The 21,321-nt window shown below is 45.4% G+C and overlaps 1 protein-coding gene across 2 annotated transcripts in view; it reads right to left on the bottom strand.

Moving 5' to 3' along the window:
• The window catches only part of METTL24 (methyltransferase like 24), a 49,835-nt gene extending 30,362 nt beyond the window's left edge, over nucleotides 1–19,473 (bottom strand). Inside the window, exon 1 of one of the 2 annotated variants that reach the window (XM_074580953.1) lies at nucleotides 19,071–19,473. In XM_074580953.1, the coding sequence (XP_074437054.1) occupies nucleotides 19,071–19,364 (294 nt within the window). In that variant the 5' untranslated portion in view covers nucleotides 19,365–19,473. The remainder of the gene's footprint in view (nucleotides 1–19,070) is intronic. The other variant, XM_074580954.1, reaches the window with a different exon arrangement.
• Between the last annotated feature and the right edge of the window lie 1,848 nt (nucleotides 19,474–21,321).

Raw genomic sequence — 21,321 nt, 5'->3', positions numbered from 1 at the left:
CCTCATGGCTTTTCATCTTCAGGCACCACAGCTCACTTCTATGGCTGGGCAGGTAGTATCAAGCTTCCCTTTAATCATCCCCAATTAACTGAGCTTCCATAACGAACAGGATGGGTTTGGTTTTTTTCCCTACAGGTTCATATTGACATTCAATAAAATACCAAACAGAAATCCCATTCAGGATCCCCACAGGACCTTAACTCAAATGAAGCCCTGGAAAACATATAGGAAATAGCAATTAACCGCAGAGGACGGAGGCAGATGAGAGAGGTGAGGTGCTGAGCCCCCGGACAGGGCTGGTCTGCAGTGCCAGGAGAAGAGCCGGCACGGTGACAGCGGGGACCCTCTGATGCCAGAGAGGAACGCAGGAAAGAAAAAGAGAAGGTGAAACTAGAAACGAAAGATGATTAAAGCAGATCACCAGACCAGATGGAGTTTGCCTTGAGCTGATACCATGAACTGATATTTTCGCAGCTTAAGTAAACATAGTCTGGAGTGAACATGAGCCAGGAGGTCTGTATGAGATTTATTGTTCTTTTAAGGTTTGCTCTTTGGTTTCGTTTTGTGGGGTTTTTTTACTGTAAATAGATGGTGAAAAGCACGTTTTGAAATTTTTTTCCCCCCAGAAGCAGACAAAAGTAGCATTTCCCACCCTGAAACTTGCTGCCTGCAGCAGACATGGGCTCCTATACCCTGCATAGCACAGGGCTGGAAGCAAGCGAGCTCTGCAGCACCACGTCCCCCTGACCCTCTGAGCACAGAAGGCAACCTGCAAACATCTCACAGCGGGAGGATAGGTGCATGCCGGGGAGGGAAATGCCTATAATCTTTCAGAATGAGTCACAGTTCACATGGCTGAATAACGTTCGCAATGACAGGAATGCTGCAGTTTCAACAGGCTTTGAAAGCTGAAATGAAAATGAAGACTGACAATCATTTTCAGGCAAAAAAACCCCACAACCCACCACCAGACACCTAAACATCTGTGCCCAGTTATTCTGAAATCTATTTGTGTGAGAAGTAGCTCATTAAGTAGGGGAATTGCAGGGTGGCCATTGTGGCACTATTCACCAAGAATTCCCTCTGCACAGAGTTGATGGGGAAGAAAAAGAAAAAAATCCCTATAATTAGCCACGTGAATGAGGTTCTTTTTCAGCAGAGTGCAATATCCAAGAGCCACAGCGGCTTACCCTCAGGTTCTTAAAATCTTAAAGATGACAAACTGCCTTCCCACTGACTACAAAATGTATCAGCAAATACCTGAAAATGAAGACAAAAACCCCAGTGGCTTAATAGAATCATAGAATCCTATGATTCTATTAAGTCACTGCAATAATGCAGTTTCACTAAAAAAAAAAAAAAAAAGCAAAAAAACCCCCAACCCACCAAACCAAAAAACTACAAAACAAAACACAAAGAGATCAACCTTTTATATAGTTTTTTTAAATTTAGGAGCACTACATAAATGCTACTTTTGTGACAGAGATCAGACCTAAGCTCCTGTTTGACGGCAATGCTTTTGAATAGCTTCTCAAACATCACACTTGGTTCCTGGCTCCTTACTAAGCAGCAGCCCGTTTCCATTCACTAACGAATGCATTAGAGAAGTCGGTGCCTAACCCCTATGGGGCATTTCAATAGCTCCATTACAATGAGAGTCACAGAGGATGAACAGGGGTGAAAATCCAGTACATCTCTTGGACCAGGTACACCCTCCCAGCGGGTAACTCACTGATTCCGGTGATGCAGTATGGGTATGTTCAGGACTCACAAAATATCCTCCTGAAGGAGCCATTCCCTAGGTAACTCGGTAGCCTTCATTTATAGTTTTTCAGGTAATTTTCAGCCTGTTTTATAGTGTTTCCATGTAAGCCTTCTCAAACAAACTCTGCAGATAAAATGCATCCAGTTCCTGTGAATGAAGTGCTTTGTGAAAATCATGTTCGTTCCTGATAAACACGTTCCTTATTTTGAGTTTTTCCCCTCTAGACTTCAGAATTTTATTTACTCAAAGCAAACCTGGCTGTGGCATCATGATTTGGATTTTCTTGCTTGTACCACAGAAACCTCTAGAGTAAAGAGCAGGTCCCTGTGGCTGCTGTACAAAACAGGCTGAGGAGCAGCTCCTTTCACAGGGGGCTTCTACAGCAAGTACACAAGAGGAGCAGAGGAGGTATTATGGTCCATATTATGCAACTTTGGATATGAAATTCTGACAGACCTCCCCAAGGTCGCCCAGGAGAAGCCAGAAAACCAGTTCAGACGTTCTGCATCTGTGGCTATTGCCATCGCTGTGCCACCTCCCTATGGTAAGGACTTATCCAACAAGACACCATGACTCTGTTTCCCAAACACCAATATATCCTGATTCCACAATATAAAGAGATGATGGTACCTGGAAAGTTGCCACTTAAAAAAAAATCATACTGAATATCTTGAAGTATCGCACTATTTACATTGTTTCACTTATAGACACGTTACCTGAAACTAGCACTGTAAGAAAAATCAGTCTTCAGCAAGACTTTATCACAGGCACTGGTCAAACACTGACTTCAGCTATCCCAGGAGGGTAATGGATATCTAGATCGATGTCTAAATTTTCACCACATGAGACAAGCACAGAGCAAAGCAAGTCTTAAGGCAATGCCATTGTTTTGTTAGGAAAACTAGGAGGCATTTGAAGGTCTGATTTATTTTTTTTTTCCAGGTACTTCACACTTAAGGATAAGGACTGATGTCTCCTTCAGACCAATCTGACAGTGATCTGCAGTGACTTTTCTCTGGAGACCACTTCTTTCTAGATTTTTCTCCCTCATCAGCCATCTATGACAAGCATCTGATAATCTCTTAATAATTTGTAATATATATATATGGTATCATTTGTCCTAAAAACCTGACATAATAATATAAAGTTTAAATCAACATGTGCAAAGGGCTCACAAACCAGCAGGTGTAAAGTTGTAGGTTTGCAAAATTTCTGGCTTTCCTAGCATAAACTTGAACACAGAAATGAATACAGTCTTTCCAGATCAATCCTAGTTTCACTGCAGTAATTCAAACAGCCCAATTCCCCCCTTCCCTTCTGCTTACATTTGAAAGGGAATTAGTATGTTTTCCATACTTCCATCTTTTCTAATTCAGTAACTGTTTTTCCCTTTCCTTTCATTCTCCTTCCTTTTTAGCAGCCTATTAAAATACAGAAACATATTAGCCATGTTTATAAATAAAAATTTGGGAATCTCATTGCCCTGCCAAGCAGTCTACTGCTTCCAACGAAGAAACAAAAGACTTGTCAATACATACACAGATGTCTTAATCAAGGGAAAAATATAAAATCCTCTGATTAAACTGCACAACAACAATTTTTTACATTTGAGGCAGGACCAAATGTGAGTGGAAAGTACTTGCGGCAATAAACTCCATCAATAACCATAAATATTTGCTAGCCATAGAAACAAATGACATACACATCTTCACCTCCAAACCTTCTGGCTGTACTCTGTGTATCACCATGCTCACCCTTTTTGGAAGGGTACAGCAGAACAGAGCTTGCTCATGGGTGAAATTTTGCAGGGGTTTTATCAGTTTAAAATGCAATGGGTGGGATTCCAATTACAAAATTTCAGACAAGGCAAACGTATATCTGCTGGATTGTATTCCTGAAGGCTCAAGAGTAGATTGTCCCTAGATATGATTTACAAGGCCTGGCCATCATTTTATTTGGGCTCCCTCTGGAGCACCTGTGGCCTTAAGCAAATGATTTTGTAGTGGTCTTGTTTCGTTTTTTCTCCTTACATAACGAAAGCTGGGTGCTGCAGCCCACCCAAGTACTGGCTTTACGGGACATGCCAGCAGGCCTCATGAGGGACACGCAACAAGTGCAAAGCCTGCTGAGGTGAGTGGGAGGGCTGCTGAGGGTGGAGGCGGCCAAAGCTGGCACGCTGCTCCTCTCGCTGACGACATGGAGCAACTCCGGCGGTGAATGATCCCTTGTAAACACCCACGTTTAGTTTCAGAGGCAATTAGCTGATTGACTCCACGGGAGAGCTGTGAATGAAGAAAACATTCCTGCAGTACGGACAACCAGGGACCAAGCTTCTGCAGTGGGCTGGGGAGCCAAGTTATTTGACAGGACAGACAAGGCAGACAGAGTCTTTAAGGGAATGATTCATCTCTAGAGTAGATGTCTAAAATAAGTAAAATGAGTCATGCACTGGAAACATCCATGTCTCTCCATGACCTGCAAAGAAAACCTGGAGGATGGGCTCAGAAACACCTAAACTGTAGACATTCAACATCCCAGAAGAGGAACCCCAGACCAGAATATCATCCATGCCATGCTGCAGAAAAACTTGTATTTTAGGGGGCTGAGCCTATTCTTTAGTTCTGAGCCTCAAGCAACACCTAATTGCACTTCATTCTTCAGCAGGGTTGAGTAACTCCAAACGTTTTATGTTTGGAGCAGCAATATGTGGCACAAGGAAAATAAACCCCACCTCAACAGGAAAGAACGAGTATGCCTCGGCCTCAGCAAAGACCTCCTTGAGAAAGGCCAGTTCATAAGCTCCCCTTTACCTAAATGTAATCAGCATCACACAGAAGAGGGCTCACAAGAGGTATGCCCATAAAAACACGCCACATTACAACGTTAATTTAGAAGTAGCAGGGCCACGCACAGGCTCAGTAAGCTGTAATTTAAAATACAGGCTTACAAAGTGACTATGACTCATATTTAAGGCTCTGAGCGAATTAATTTCTATGGTGTTGGCTGCATAGGTATTCCATCCCCTACATGTCTGAACTGCTTCTTTGCTTTTTTTTCTTTATGATTACTATTATTTTCTATTCTTCCACAGCTTTCTTAAACATATGATTTTTTTTGCCTAAGAAACCATCTTGCAGAAATTCTTACATACGCTCCCCTGCTCTGTATATGCACACATATTGAGAGATAAACAGCGGGTTCCCACTGAGGTGTAAGGCATTGGGAGTATCACAGGGAAACGCAGCTGACATCTAGACCTGTAGCCACCTAAACCAAGAACTTCCAATCCAGCAGCAAAACTTTCACGTGCCACATAAAATCCACAATGAACTGAAAAAAAATAAATACAGGAAATCTTTCTATTTCCCCATTTTGTACTTTTCCGAGTTTATCTAAAGCAGAGGCATCTCTGACAACGCTGCACACAAGCACACAGCCTTCTCCATACCCAGCCACCACCGGATTGCTCCATCCTCTGTACGCATTGGGTTGGTGCAGTGGGACAAGCAGGCCACGTAGGGAGTCCCTCCCACAGATGAACTCCAGTGCTGCAAAACTGTAGTGTGTTTGTTATAGAAAGACGGAATGGTTTGGGTTGGAACGGACCTCTAAAGACCACCTAGTCCAACCCCCCTGCCAAGGGATACCTTCTGCTGGATCAGGTTGCTCAAAGCAAATAGTGTTGGGCCCAGTACGGACCCTTGCAGGACACCACTTGTTACTGTTTTCCACTTGGACATTGAGTCATTGACTATAACTCTTTGAATGCAGCCATCCAGCCAATTCCTTACCCATCTAACAGTCCATCCATCAAATCCATATCTCTCCGATCTAGAGGTAAGAAAGTTGTGGGGGACCATGTCAAAGGCCCTACAGAAGTCAAAGCAGATGACATCTGTAGTTCTTCCCTTGTCCACTGATGCAGTCGCTCCACTGTACAAGGCCACTGGATTAGTCAGGGACGACTTGCCCTTGGTGAAGCCATGTTGGCTGTCCCTATCCACCTCCCTGTCTTCAGTATATTTTGACCTATCTTTCAGGAGGATCTGCTCCATGACCTTATCCAAAGATTTGATGGTGGAACATCAGGCTGAGGAACAAAAGCTTTGTGCCAAGATGAGCAGGCAACATAGGCAACATAACGCATACAGTCAGGCACTCCCGTGCAGAACAGCTACTTACCAGAGTAAACCCTGCCTAAGGAAACCAGTCCTGTGATAAGAGCATTTTCTGCATTAAGAAGTGGGTGTCTTCAATTTAAGTGAGTTTTCAACATGACTTGTGTATGAAGAATTTTAATAACTAGGGGTGTTTTTACATCGGGATGCGCATGTTTTATTTTCTTGAAAAGGGAACTTCTGGGATGCACTTAACTCTCCCCTAGCTCCTCGCTCTCTGTGCATCACCTCCTCCAAGCCTCTGCAGTGCAGCACACAACTGTCTGCCTGGGAGCAGGATGCGATTGCTGTGAGAGCCAACTTTGGCAGCCCTGAGCATCACCCAGAGGGCTTTGCTTGAGAGCAGTTTATCAGCACTTGCTTCCCAAGGCTGCAGTTTGCACCATAAGTAATGCTCTTATGCTTAGCAGGGAAAAGGAAAAAAGCAATATGTCTTGAATGCAAAGTTTTACACTGAAACCAAGAAAACAATTTTCTGACTTCAATTCTCATTAGAAAAGCTTTGAGCCACTGCACGGTAATTGAAACCGACAGAGTCTTTACCCTTGTAGAGCAAATCAGCCTGAACATGCATACATAACAACCCCTGGAAAGGCAGCAATCACCAAGCCTTTCACCTCTGCTCTCCTTTTGTTAATATTCATGTTTATTTTCTGCTCCTTTTGCTTCTGATTTCCCACCTGACAGTATGAAATGTAGCCACACACACACAAATCACAGCTCTCAGGCTCAGGAGGGAACTGCTGGCCTAACCCACAGGCAAGCCGTGCTGGCAACCTCCACGCAGAACACCAACAGCTTCGATGCCGTGGGAGGTTCCACGTTTCACACGCAAAGCCCACACTCAAGCTCTCTCCAACTATGCTTTCAGTTGTGTGTCTTTTCCCCCAAACAAGCGTCTCATAAGAAAAGCATACGCAGGAAAAAAAAAAAAGGATGCCTGGCACCGACTTTAAGTGACAGAATTTATACCCCTTTAATAACTAAGAAATGGCTTTGGAAAAATAAAGAGCAGCTTCCAAAACTAACATGACACGGCCAGATTTGTAAAGGAATTTAGAGGACTAATGCTCCATTGAATTCAAATCGAAACCCTGACTTCCATAAGAAATGGATATTGGGAAATGGCTTACCCGGTTTAAATTAACCATCGTGGACACCCCTCCCCTAAATTCACTGGTAGACCTGGGCTTCAGCCTGAGTGCAGGTTTGTGACTTACAGGAAGCTCATCTTTCAGAACACTTGCCAAAATACTATTTTGTAGGCACTTATGAATGCGAAAAGCACTGCATCTAATTTATTATTTACATAGCATAACTACCACCCCTCACTACCTCTGAGGAAAAAATCCACTGTGATGAAAGGAGCTGGGAGCTGCAGAGGTAGGAAAGGGCAGCGTTGCACCGGGAACTCCTCCTCGGACCTTCAAAGGTCACCAAAGGCTGACAGCTCTGCCATTGGAAATCCCAGCAACATCATGGAGAAATACACAGTTATTAAAAGAGAGATTGATTTTACTCTGCGAAGAGACACACGGCTTTAAAAACAGTCAAGTGGGATTTCTTTGCTATGGTAATAAAATAAAATAAATAAATTGTGCAGCAGCATTCCAGTGCTATCCAGAGGCTGACAGCGTGATAATTTATATCTGATGGAGATAAAACCAGGAGCCAGAACAGATTGAAATTTATAGAAGCAAATTCTTCAAACTGCTTAAGCAGCATGAAACTCAATCAGCTGAATTATTTCCAGTGCCTGCATGCCTTTGCCAACACTTAAGGATAACAGCAAGAAACAGATACAGCAACTACTGGTCACTGCTTGTCAAATTCAGACTTTAGCTAAGCAGAGGCAAGGTCACGGTTTCAACCTGTATTCATAACTGCTTTAAATGAAGTGCTTTGGTTGAGAAAATATGGCAGATGTCATAATCCATACAATGTGGAGGGGGGGAAGCTATTTTGCTCTAGGTTGATTTCACTGCAATATTCAAACCACAGCGTGCAACAAACAGAATTCATCAGTAAATACTCAGCTAGCTAGATAAGCCGAGTTTATTTTGCAAAGATTCCAGCACTCTAATTGTGATTTACAGATAAGGATGCCTCTGGCAGCCTATCCACTGACTTCAGCAGGCTCTGCCTGAGGCTAAAAACTGTGGAAAAAGAAGGTGCTTTAAAGTAAAACTTAATGCTTTCACACAAATAAAAGCATTTGACACTTGCACAGTTTTCCCTCTCATCCAAGTGGAGTGCAAATGTCTAAACAGAAACAGTCCACCACACCTTCCAGCCTAAAGGGCGATCTGAAGCATCAGAAAATCCCTTCCCCTTCATCTGCCCCTCCTGGGCAAGGACCAGCTGGACCTTCTGTGCCAGGGGAGCAGGCGAGGGCAGTATTTGTCACCAGGCATCTGCAAGTAAAGTATCATTAATTCTTATCCATGGGTAAACAGAAAGGCTGAGTAAATTCTACAGGTATTTAGATTTCACAATGTAAAACCTAAGGTAAAATGGAAAATATTCATCATAAGTACCTAGGGGCTTCCATCAGTCTTATGAGGAGTGGATGAAGGAGCTGGGGATGTTTAGCCTGGAGAAGAAGAGGCTGAGGGGAGACCTTATTGCCCTCTATGACTACCTGAAAGGAGGGTGTAGAGTGGTGGGGATCGGTCTCTTCTCCCAAGGAACAGGTGACAGGACAAGAGGAAATGGCCTCAAGTTGTGCCAGGGGAGGTTTAGACTGGATATTAGGAAAAATTTTTACACTGAAAGGGTTCTCAAGCATTGGAACAGGCTGCCCAGGGAAGTGGTTGAGGCACCATCCCTGGAGGTATTTAAAAGATGGGTAGACGTAGTGCTTAGAGATTCTATGCTCCCTCCAATCCAACATTCACTTGATTACTTGATCATACTGAGTTTTACTGCATAGCCAGGGAAGACTTAGAAAGCCAAACTTCACTTTCTTCTTCTTCAACTCCTTATTTCATACAAGCTTTAGTTAATAAAGCAAGGTAACAGAGCTCCACAGAATGAAATGTATACTAGCTTTAAATGTCTACACCCATACTCCCTTTCTGGTTTTTAAAATGATTACATATTACTGCCCTTAGTCTAGAGCTATGCAAAAGTCTTCCAAGCAAAATAAAACAGCGTGTTGGGGAATCAGTTCCCCATGTCCAGAAAGGGAACAAGAGCTGGCATACAAGTTGTTAGGATTTTAAGCACAAGACAATACGTTTATTTTCCAATTTGTAAAGAAGAAAATAAAGCTTGTTTCAAAGCACACAATTTTGAAATAGTTTTTGTTCAAGACAAGTATAGACCCAAGTATCATAAGCCCGTGGAGGATGGGCTTGGGTAAATATGCACCATCCTCTTTAGTTAAGGACATTTTCCAATGTTTTATTACTAATTCTGGGCATTATAGAGAATATGGCACTGAACAGCTACATGGTTTGACCCAGAGCTCCTGATGTACCCAGAATTCCCAGATTTCATAACGAATAATAATTGCAAGATCAAACCATTAATCAAGACATCTAACAAGAAACACATCAGCTCAGCAGCAGCCAATTGACACATAATCGCTTCTTGTCTAATTTTCTCAAAAGAGCGAGAGAAAAGGAACAAGATACCATTGCTTTGCTCTATTCAGGATGAAACAAAGTTCACTTATTTGAAAGCTTCAGTGCCGCAGAACAACCATGTGGAAAGCCCAAAAAGAGACACAACATCAGTATTAACAAATTTTATTTTCCTTTGGGTTTTTTTCAGGCAGCTCCTACCCTACAGCGTTCATCTCTGGGATAAATCTCGATCCTCCACTACTGCCGTCAACTGTTCAGGGAGCAGGAAGGATTTCAAGCTGATTCTTATCATTTTTAGGCTTCTAAGTGGCAAGTATTATTTAACACTACATGCCATACCAATAGACATTACCATCTCTTCCCCCTAGCATTTCAAACACTGTCTCTTTGTAAAATATGAAAGAGGATGCTAAATAAAGGGCACTGACTTTGAAGCTCCCAGTTAATTATTTGACTTAGCTAGCTGTTAGGAGAGGAATGAGGAAGAGGGCTGGGGATGGATGGGGAAAAGCTGGGGAGGTTAAAGTAGTGACGGCAACTCTCCCATGCCAACCTTCGCTGGTTCTAACACCATTTTCAACAGCACACATTTCCCAACCAGGTCCAGCTCCTGGCACATCACCCATATTTGCTGCTTTGCTTACTTTTCATCTAGGTTAATTTTCCCCAGCAGACCACCCTGTCACAGATACCCAAAAAATAGTGACTTATTACCTCATCGAAACTAGTAGCAAGAGCACAGAGCATCCACTATTTTAGCAATATCCCTAAGAGAGATGAGTTGCCTAACTGACTCTTTGCAGGCCTTTCCCTGCTAAGCTCTCAAGGCCCACGAAGTTTGTCTTCCACACACCAAGAAGAGCAGAGGGTTCAATGCCTTCAGTCTGCGGGAGCCACAAGGTCAGTCCTGGAAATGACCCAGAATTTTGTCACTTCCAGAAAAACCTACAGCAGTGCACCCGAAATCTATCAGAAAGTGGAACCCGAAGTAATGTGAGTCACTTGTTAAATGAGCTGTTAGTTAGCTCCTTCTGCAACAAGCATGTGAGCCCAAAGGTTTTCTGTGTAAAATCAGAAGCAGTTGGCTTGACCTGAAAATCCTAAGAGACTTCAGAAGCCAACGGCTCACTGAAAAGTCCTCCTGGTTCTATATTCCCAGAGACAAGAGAAGCCCCCATTGCATGACAGGGAGAGGTGGCAGCAGGAAGGACGTTCTTCACAAGGGATCTGCAAAGCCAAAATAGTTCTGTGGTACTGACGTTCGAAGAACACTGCAAAGCAATTTTGCTCCCGTCTGCAGAGCGTACAGACTTGGGTGAGAAACAAGGTTTCTGTGCATGTGGCAACAGCTGCTGGAACTATTACATTTATTATTGCACAAAGACATAAGGAAAGGTTTATTTATCGTATTTACACGTGTGTCAGGGAGGACATAAATTACAGGTCTAGTTTTTAAATGTTGCAAAAAATGAAAAAACAAGCAAAACAACCACCAACGGGTTCCCCCAGAGCCAGACCCAGGACTTGTGCTCTTCAAGGGGTCAGCAGTCACGTAAGGACACCCCGTCCACTCATTCCCTGACAGTGCCGTCCATGAGCACCTCACAAACAGCACTTTTCTTGATGGCACCTGAGCCTGATGCCACATTTAAAAGCAAGACTGCTGAAGATGGGACAGAAGATCAGGCAGGGGAAAACATGTGTCATTGAAGATCAAAACTCTTCCACTTAGTACTGCACAAACAGCTGGGAACGTTTCAGCCATCTGCTTAAAGTGAACAAGTTGTTGCCGTAAGAGCAAGTTCAAAATCATGGCTTTCATCTCTCCGTTACCCAAGGCATGAGTCCATTTGCGCACATGGTTTCTATTACCCTTAGACTCAAAATAGGACAGCGTGTCACCCTGTCACTCTTGTACAGAGAAACACTAACATAAACAACATCAGGGGGAGTAATGTTTGTTATAGATTTCAGGACATACATGCAATACAATTAAAAGAAAAATTAAATCAAATCTCTTCCCCCCCACAGGCACTTTTACTTATTCCAGTGAACATTTGATCTTAGACTTCAACAGCACAGAAGGGCTCTGGACAATGTTTCATCACACACAAAAGCATCTTGGTGCGTATCTCCTAGCTACGACGCCACTTGAGTTGATTAAATGACTCGCATCCACTGCACACAGCTCTGGAGCACTGAACGGCCGTCCAAGATAAACACAGCTCCAAGTTAATATTAGAACAAGCGATAAGAGGGGGCTGCTGCAGATGCCATCAAAGATTAGCCGTGCTTCTCACGGACTTTCTCACCTACACGTTAAGTATTTTATCTAAGCTGCGCTGTGAGTGACAGCCATCACTAACAGTCTGCAGGAGGAGGACAGCATGGTCCACCACAACCAAACCAAACTGCTTGTGTGAAGACTAGAGGACCCTCATTAACGCTATCTAAGCCTCCAAATTCTACATCTGGCATGGCAGCAACTACCGTGCAGCTTTGAAGCAGATGCACATCTCTTAACTGCCTGGCTGGATGGGTAAATGTTGGTGCAAATTGACTGAACAAACTGGGATGAAAATCTTACTAGTGACAAAGTTAAATATTTGTCTCAAAAGAAAGCAGCTAAAGGTCAGAGATGCAGAGGAAAAACCCTAAGGCTTCCTGGGAGAATTTTACTTGTCCCAGATCTCTCTTTCTGTCCTCTTCTCTTTCCAAAGAGGGAAGTTTTGGAAAAGATTGTCCACCTTGAGAACTGCTGGAATAAGGAAAGCCACATGTTCAAAACTGTCCTCACTTCTATTATTTCTCATATAAAACATGAAACGTGACAAAAGATGATTTTTGGTACTAACTCTGCTCATTCTCTTCAAGGCTGTCAAAATTTCTGCGTTTCAGGGACTCTTGCTCTTTTCCCATGACAAGACTGACTTGCTGTGCAACTGACTTTCGTACCAGCACTCACCTCCTCCCACCTCCTGCTTGACAGCTGCTCTCCTGCAGGAGACATCCTTCCTCCTCCGAGCACCTACACAGAATGTGAAGGCAAGCCCTGCTCGTTCATTCGCTGCTAATAAGGTCTGATAACCAGCAGTACACCAGGCAACCCAATCCAGCACCCAAAACACAGTGAACCATGGAGGGGTGAAGAAAGAGGTGAGAGCAGAGGACCTGTTGACCGAATTGTTGCCCCTTACTGGAACACAGAGGCCACGTCCTGAGCTGCTCAGCCACTCTCTGAGCATCACCATGTGGGCAGGAGGGCAGTGTGGGTCACTTTCCCACATAGCAGTCCCCTTCTACAGTTTGAGCTGAAGTCAGCAAACGGTGCTGGATCAAAAAAAGCATTTTTTTTCCTGCACCTGCTACCACAGGTATAAAGGATTCACGTTTTGTAAAAGGCCCGTGGACCATCTAGCCTGGTTCAAGAAAAAGATAGCACAACTGCAGCAGCCATCATGGAGCAAGGTATCTGCAGAAGAAATTACTATCTGTTTCCCTGGGTTATGTCCTTATGCAGGAAAGCTCATATACCCTGAAAAACATTTTTTTCTGTGCCACAGTTATCTAGAAAATATTATCCCCCTGCCTTTATATGCTGAAAGAAAGCCTTGACTAGCTATTTGAAAGAAATCTATATTGTTGGATATAATTAAGTCTCATAAAGCTGTAATGACTTTCTGAAGGATAATATTGCCCAGCTGCTACTCAAAAATTCATGAACGAAGAACTTATTTTAGGTAATAAAAAGTGTGTAAGAATCAAGGTTATTCTGAGTGATCATTTACCTCACAATCTCACAAGTGACATCACTGTCAGAAACAATATCACCATCTCCTCTTTACGGTCTACCATAAACACATTTCCTTTGCAGTTAAAATACAGCGAAAGGCCAGTATTGCCCTTGCTTGGCTACTTAGAGAAGGATTCTTGTGCTTGGGTACCTTCCGGTGCCTCAGCTGCCCCCGTTTAGAGGCAGAGCTAGCTGCCTCTCCCCAGATTTGGTTGCCTGCTGTTGAAAACTGCTGTCAATAGAAGTTTGTTCTTTTCTTCCAAACACAATACCTAACCTCTCTCAGCCTATGCCATTAGCCCGAATATCTGAACAAAAACCAAGCAAGGCTCTCACAGCTGTTCCCAGATACTCATGTCCCGAAGCCACAAGCTCCTACCTTGTGCTAATCTTACAAGCTAAGCAGCTTTGGGTTGGTTTATATTTAGCCAGAGACCTCCAAGTGCCGGAGGGAAAAAGTTGTCAAGTTCCTCTGAGGTCCACTAAGTCACCACAGGACAATTACGATGGAGTTCGGTCTCTCTAGTGAGGTATTAAGCCAGTGCAAGGATCACTTACAGTCTTTAAAGACTCCATTACCTCTTTTTTATTACATTGATGTTAGATCATTGTTCAGGCTAAATTCCAGTATGGCTAATCACGCTGTACCTGCCAGACTGCTTCTCTAATTGCAGAGCAGGTGAATGTAGATGGAGAGACCTCAGAAGGCTGACTGGACCCTACCTCCCTCCCCTGAAGCACAACTAAGGATAGCTAGACCTTCCCTGTGTGGCTACCCAAAGTCCACGTTTCTTCTAGGGAGCCTTTCCACTGCTTACTCAACCACAGTGTTAAAAGATTTTCCTAATATCTTGCCTGAAAATTAAGCCAGTTACTTCTTGTCCTACTTGCAGCGGACCTTGGGAACAATCGCTCATTATGTCCTTCAAAAAAAATTATTTTTTTTTCCACTTTGAAGAGTCTTGGCACATTCCTCTCAAAACCTACTTTTCCCTATTCAAAACAAGTAGCAGCTCTGCCAGGCTTTCCCTGCAGGCCTGCCTTCCTGCACTTCTTAATGCCTTTTTCCTCCCATTGAGACTCTCTCCAGCCTCTCCAGTCTACCTATGGTTAAAGGAGGTGCCCGAAAGTAGGAACACTCAAAAGGATAACCAATATTCAGCTCTTCAGCATCACACTCTTCTGTAACAGAATCACAGCTGCAACTCACTTTGTCAAAGCTGGGATGCTATTCACTCCTCAGTGCAGCATTTAGAGAACGCTGTAAACCTTGTCATGTCTGGTACACAGGTGAGGTGCCTGGAACAAGCTCTGGGTTTAAATTCACCAAGAAATCCAAAACGCTGCCTCGTCCCATGCTGCTGCCCCTTCTTCTGGCTCAGCCTGGGCAAATCTGCTGCTTTAAACACAGCCCGATGTGACTCGCTGCACAGCTTCCAAAGCACTGTCATGTTCAACTTTGCTGTAACGTTAAAACATTGCTCCAGGCATACATAATGAATAAACGGCTATAAAAGTTAAGTCCCAATCCAACATGGGCCAGCTATTACACCGTGGGATACGGAAAAACAGACGGATACATTTGACTTCAGAATAACCAAGTTTTCTCCAAGAATTTTGGCTCCTGCTCATCAGAGGAACTTCCTGCCCAAAGTTTACCAGATTTTTAAAGGCATGAAGTCAGCTTGAAAACACTATACATACTGATAAGACAATGAAAACACCTGCGGTATTTTTTTTACCAGATTTGTAGAAGAATTAACAAGGACTCTTTGTGTAAGCCCTACGTATCACTGACATAAACATAAGTGGCACTGTCATTTTAAAATTAAAACCCAAATGTATAATTTAAGTAAAATCTGAGCAATAATGTAACGCTAAATTGCATGAGGTTATTTTGAACCTGACGGGATTTCAGAGCATTTCAGAGCACGGGAGCCAACATAACCTTCTTATTGCAGTCACTGTGATAAGAATTTGCTGTTATTTCAAATTCCAAATGCAACAAAATTATTATTATTTTTTTTACCATCACATCCTACAATAAAATTTAAAACTCACCTCACGTGTCTCTAGCGCTGTGTGGGTGCAGACCTCACTAACAACTATTGCAAGAGCAGGTACATGTGGCAAAAATTCTGTGTTTCCATGTAGCTGGAGGTTTTATCTGTTCCATACATTACCAGACTAGCGCTTAACACAACCGGGACTTAGAATCACAGTTTATAAATGTAGTTGGGCATTTTATTATCAACAAGGCAGTTTTAAGCACTCCCACCAAAATACAAATGGGATTACAAACTTCCATTTGCTTTACATTTGCAGCATAACGTATTGCTCATCTGAAGAAGACCACCATATGCTCCCAGTGACGAATTTTGTTTATTATTTGTCAGCAAGAGCAACAGCATCTGCTTTTTGGTAAGCTCCACCGGGAGCAAAACAGCTGGGAGCAACACAGCTCCCAAAGGCACCAGAACAGGCAGCTCCGGCAGCTCCCAGAGCCGTCACACAGCTAAATTACTTTATTCCCTGCTGCTTTCCGTCAGCAATTTTTATGCGCGCATCTTAAGGCACAAACCGACACTTGTAACCGTGGTGGTCAAACCCTCCCACCTGCCACACGGTCACTCTCTCCGCTGACACGGAGATTTACCAGCAGCCAGGGAAAGCGCAGGACAGCACAGGCAGTTCCCAGCAGATGCAAGGGCCATTTATGGAGGAGTATTTCCCATCATATCTGGGTCTTTTTTTTTTTTTTTTTATTCCTTTATTTCTCCCCTTTTGGTGCTCTTAGTTGTTTGACTGAAGTTGTGTTTGGGAAATAACACGACTCTTCTTCAAGAAGCTTTGTAGTGATTCAAAGTAGGCATGAGATAATTTCCCTGCATGTTTTTTGCAATTTTTTCATGCGGCTACAAAGCAAGATATTCATCCAGACCTGTGGAAACACTCTGTTCCTCAGTCTTCTGCATTAACTCAGTGATGTAAGTGTGAGCAGAGTTATAACCAAGTGGCACCAGGAAAACAGAGCAAAGTCTGGCCACGCTGATTTTTCGTTACTGCCATCCTGCTGGCTCACTTATCGCAACATATTCCAACACCACCACCACCACAATCAGCAGCAGGGGGAAAAAAAAAAAAAAAAATATACCTGAAAGCCTCTGCAGGCTTCAAAAACGGACTGACAGTGGCTTACGGACAGATATAAGACACAAAAGCAGATAAAACCCACAGCAAGAGGCAATCCCAGCCTGGAACAGCAGGGAGCCCGTCCCTCTCCCCCAGGCAGCATTTCCACACGCCACGACTCTGCCCTGGCAGTGGCTCCACGCTGCCGCCTTTCTCCAGAGCTGCTGCTAGAAGCCACAGACCACCAATTTAAGCGTCTTTTTCTGATAAGAGCCCCCGTCTTGTCTTAAAACAGTCTGAAGTCAAATACGTTTCCCGATGACAAAAATCAAATATAAAACCAAAATAATTCACCCACTAGTTTTGTTTTAGCCATCATGCATGATCCACAAGAAAAAATGGCAGTACTCAGACCACTTCTACTTTATTTTCTCATCACTTCTTCCCCACTCCCCATTTCTATTTAGCAACTCTATTTCAAAACCAGTAATTCCCAGAATTTCACTCCCACTGCCTCCAAAGCCTTATCTTCACTTTGAGTAGGTTTTCTTAGCCTGAAGCAACAATACTCAAGTCAAATAGCTGAACGCGGAAGACACCTGATGGTCTCAAACTTAACCTGGCAACTCCACCCTATATTATATTCAGTAATATTTGCATTTTACTTAATCAGTGGGATTCAAATGAGACCTCAGCAGCAACGTGCCAAACACCACAAACCGCAGCAGCGATGTTTCACACACTTCACCTAGAGACACACCGAAACGCGCTGTGGGCTTTCCAGAGCTCTCCAACACCACAAGGCGCGGCCAGTTCTCCGCTACGACGAGCGGCCTCTCCTGATGCTACTTCTCCACTAGGATTTCCTGAAAAATCATTAAACAAATGAGGATATGCTTTACTTTTGCCTCCTGTTTTTTGCACATGTTTTCAAGAAACCATCTGAATCCACATGATTACAATTTTTACCCTCCGTGAATGCTGAACTTATTCCATAATTACAATCACTTACAAGTTGGGCTTTAATAGAACATCAAGTAACATGGCATTGACAACAAAAATCACAAAAACTGACACTGCAAGAACTGGATACATCAACATGGTATCAATACCACCACACATGAGGATGCCACATAGTCATTACGCTGAAGAAATATGTGACAATGATTTTGTCCTCATCGTTGCTACAGTGGTGAAGGAAGTAAGGGATTATCTCATTTCTCCTTCTAAACCTTTCAGAAAACCAGGGACAGAAAATAGCAGTTCTATTTTTCCATCACAACTCCCCATGGAAGATGAGGTGAATTTAAAATTCAAACTATACACGAGTTCATTGTCCACCTCCTCTTTATATAAAAAAAATAAATTACTGGGGGCACACAGGCAAAGAAAAGAAGGCAGATTTGCAAATGAGACCCTGTGATCACAGGACACCTGCTCAGATGGTGGTCTGGATGTTAGCAAGAGGTCTCTTCACCAAGGGAGTTGGAGCAAACCCAAATAAAACTTCAGTTTAAGAACAGTAGAAAGTTTAGACATTCAACAGATAGCTCTGGTTTTATTCTTGTCAAAGCAAACATCAGGAACAGTTATTTACTTTGACCAGAAAGCTGGTCCCATCTCTAGCAAAATCCCATTTGCTCCTCTTCACGGTCATTCTAGCTTCTTTAAGTATCTACACAGACCATTACTCCTGCACCCCAACAGCAGGGCCTCTAAAGAAGTGACAAACTACTCTTTCCCAGCCTTTGAAAGATGGCTTGTCCCCCTTGAAAGACTGCAAAGAAACCTCAACAGAATAAACACCTGAAACTATAAGTGATTCCTAAAAGACTGGCACCTGCCAAAACCAAAGAGGGGGTGGAGCTGGGTGAAGAAGGCAGCATCCTGCCGCTGGTCACACATGCGGCTAACTGGGGGAAGAGGTTGGTACTGGCACTCCTCGCTCTTCCGGAACTCCAGATGCTAATGACGGCCCTCACATCTCCAAAAAGCTTTAAAGTCATTACCATTGTCTGAACCTAATTGCAGGTCCATTTACCAACTTGTTAACTAATTCATTAGTTCTCATGCAGACCACGTCTTAGACACACTTCTTGATGGCCTTCAGCGAATTAAATGGGTTTTGAGTGCCAAGAATGCCAAGGGCCAAGAACTTTTCCCAAGCTTGCTCCTGCCAGGGGCGTTTCAGCCTGCCGAGCAAGCCTGGTGGGCTCTGGGCCAAGGTTACCTTTATGACCAAGGTCTGACCTTCTTCAGCCCCACACCACCCGGCTCCACCTTGACGGGCAGCCGAGCAGCGCCCCTCAGGGCACTTCTTGACCACGCGATGAGTTTCCGAGGAGGCCGCCATGCCACCACCTCACCTCACGACAGCGGCCGGTCACCTCTTCTCAGGTACCGACAACATCTCAGTGATGGGATGAGGCCACACCTGCGAGCCGGGGCTCCCGTCGGCTGTCCCCCAGTAGCCACACGCCCCAGGAGCCCCCTCACCCTCACCTCCGCCTCAGGCGGGGAGAGGGGACGCCCTGGCCCCGCTCCGGTCACGACGCAGCGCCGCTCCTATCGCGACGCGGCGGGCGCTTCCCACCCCCCTCAGCCCTCCCTACCTTCCTGCGGCGGCCGCCCGGGGGCTGCAGGGGGCAGCAGGCGGGCCCGGCGCTGCCCCGCCGCCCGCTCCGCACGTAGGTGACCCGCCGCCTGCCCGCCGCTGCCGCCGCCGCCTGCCGCTCCGTGCCGCGGGACGGCGGGGGCGACCGCCCCGCCACCGCCGCCGCTGCCCGGGGCTTCTCCTCCGGACACCATGATCGCCTCATGCCCAGCTGGAGGCAGAGGAAGAGGGCGGCCGAGAGCAGGCAGAGGCGGAAGGCCGGGCCCCGCCAGAGCGGCCGTTCCTTGCGCATGGCGGCGGGGGCTCGCCCTGGCCGGCGCTGCCGCCCCCCCGCCCCGCCGCAGGGATCATTGCCGCCGGCGGGACGGGCCCCGCGGCCGCCGCCGAAAGTTGGGAGACCCCGCCCCGAGCGGGGCCGGCCGGGGAGGGGCTGCCCCTGTCCCTGCCCCTGCTCCTGCCCCCGTCACTGCCCCTGCCCCAGTCCCAGTCCCTTGTCCCTCGTCCCGGCCCCGCGGGGGGCTGCGGGGTTGCCCCGCGGGGCGTGGGTCAGTGCCCCGGCACGGGCGTGGGGCTGGCGCCGGCGTCTTTATAGTGTGGAAGTTATTAAATCATAGAATAGTTCGGGTTGGAAGGGACCTTAAAGATCATCTAGTTCCAACCCCCCTGCCATGGGCAGGGACACCTCCCACTAGACCAGGTTGCTCAAAGCCCCATCCAGCCTGGCCTTGAACACCTCCAGGGATGGGGCATCCACAACCAGCCTGGGTAACCTGTTCCAGTGTCACACCACCCTCGGAGTAAAGAATTTCTTACTCATAACTGACATAAATCTCCCCTCTTTCAGTTTAAAACCATCACCCCTCCTCCTATCACTACGCTCTCTGATAAAGAGTCCCTCCCCACCTTTTCTGTAGGCTCTCTTAAGTACTGGAAGGCTGCTATAAGGTCTCCTTGGAGCTAGTAACTTGCTTTTTTATATGTATATAAAATATATATATTACATATATAACAATATATACATCAGTTCACATTATACACTGTAATACCACGAGGCAGTGGAATTTTCCTGGAGACTTGGGTATTGCTCATGCTTAAGTAAAACAAACTAAAGGACAGCCTGGTCCTGGAAGTGAGGACTTTGCTTTGTGGAAGGTTAGAGCTGTCTGTGAAAGATAAAGGATACCCCTGGACAGCCAAGATTACACCAGCATCCTAACCCCTCTGACATGTCTTTGAAACCCTCCCAGCATCGTCTGGTGCTACAGATAAGTAACTCTGTCAAGGCTGACTCCGGGGATGTCTGGATCAATAGCCAAGCAGCAAGAATGCTGCAAAAATAGAGTTGCTTTGCCAAGTTTTACTACAATTAGTACTTGATAGTGTGGGTGTTAGTGATTAGTCAAATGGTATTGGACCTGAATGTTTGAAGGGTATGAGAACCCTGCATGAAATCATAGTTGGGGTGCCCCAGTTTGGCTGGGACAAGTCATGTGCATGAATAAAAGAATTACTCCTGTAAATCTATACTTTGTGTCCTAGCCTCTCTCCCAGCTCGGCACAGGCCAGCTGGGAAATTTCGTGACACTTCCTTGGTTTCACCGGTTAGGGAAAGGCTCTGGATGAGCTGAGCAGGACCAAGAGGCAGCGCAGGGTCCTGCTTACCTCCTCAGGAGAGCATGGGGCCTTTGGTCTCAACATGGGGACACACTACACAGAATTATTGAAGTGTGCAGTCCACCTTTGGTCTTAAGTCACAATGCGAAACCATCACTGAGCGATGAGCAGGTTGTGGTGGTTGGTGGGATTTTCTGAAGCTGGAACCTCAACTGGGGAGAAGCATCGGTGGCAGGAGAGTAATGCATGTGTTCCCTGGTGGGATGTTCAGGACACAGACAAACACCTAATCCCCATTTTTTTTACCGAGCAGGGGATGAAGGTTGTGACTGTTGTCCCCTGTGTGCAGTACTGTATTTCCAGGGCCCCTGCCTTGCCTGCTGCCAAGAGAGAGGCTTTCTGCGCTGATCTCCTCCTCCCTCCTTTCGGCTGTCCTCTCTCTGGCAGCAGCCTCCGTTTCTCCTCTCTGACCTCTCCTGTCTGCTCACAGCCTGGGGCAAAGCTGGAGCTGGCTGCTGCTCGGGGAGCAGGTCAGAGGGGAGCACTGGGAGAAGCGGAGCCCGCCAGCAGCCAGACAACCGGACCTGCTGGCAGCAGGACGGAGGAGCTGCACACAGGACAAGGGAGGGAGCAGT

Source organism: Larus michahellis, chromosome 3 (assembly GCF_964199755.1).
Source record: "Larus michahellis chromosome 3, bLarMic1.1, whole genome shotgun sequence".
In the NCBI taxonomy this organism is placed as follows: domain Eukaryota; kingdom Metazoa; phylum Chordata; class Aves; order Charadriiformes; family Laridae; genus Larus; species Larus michahellis.
This window is presented reverse-complemented; position numbering and strand designations above follow the sequence as displayed.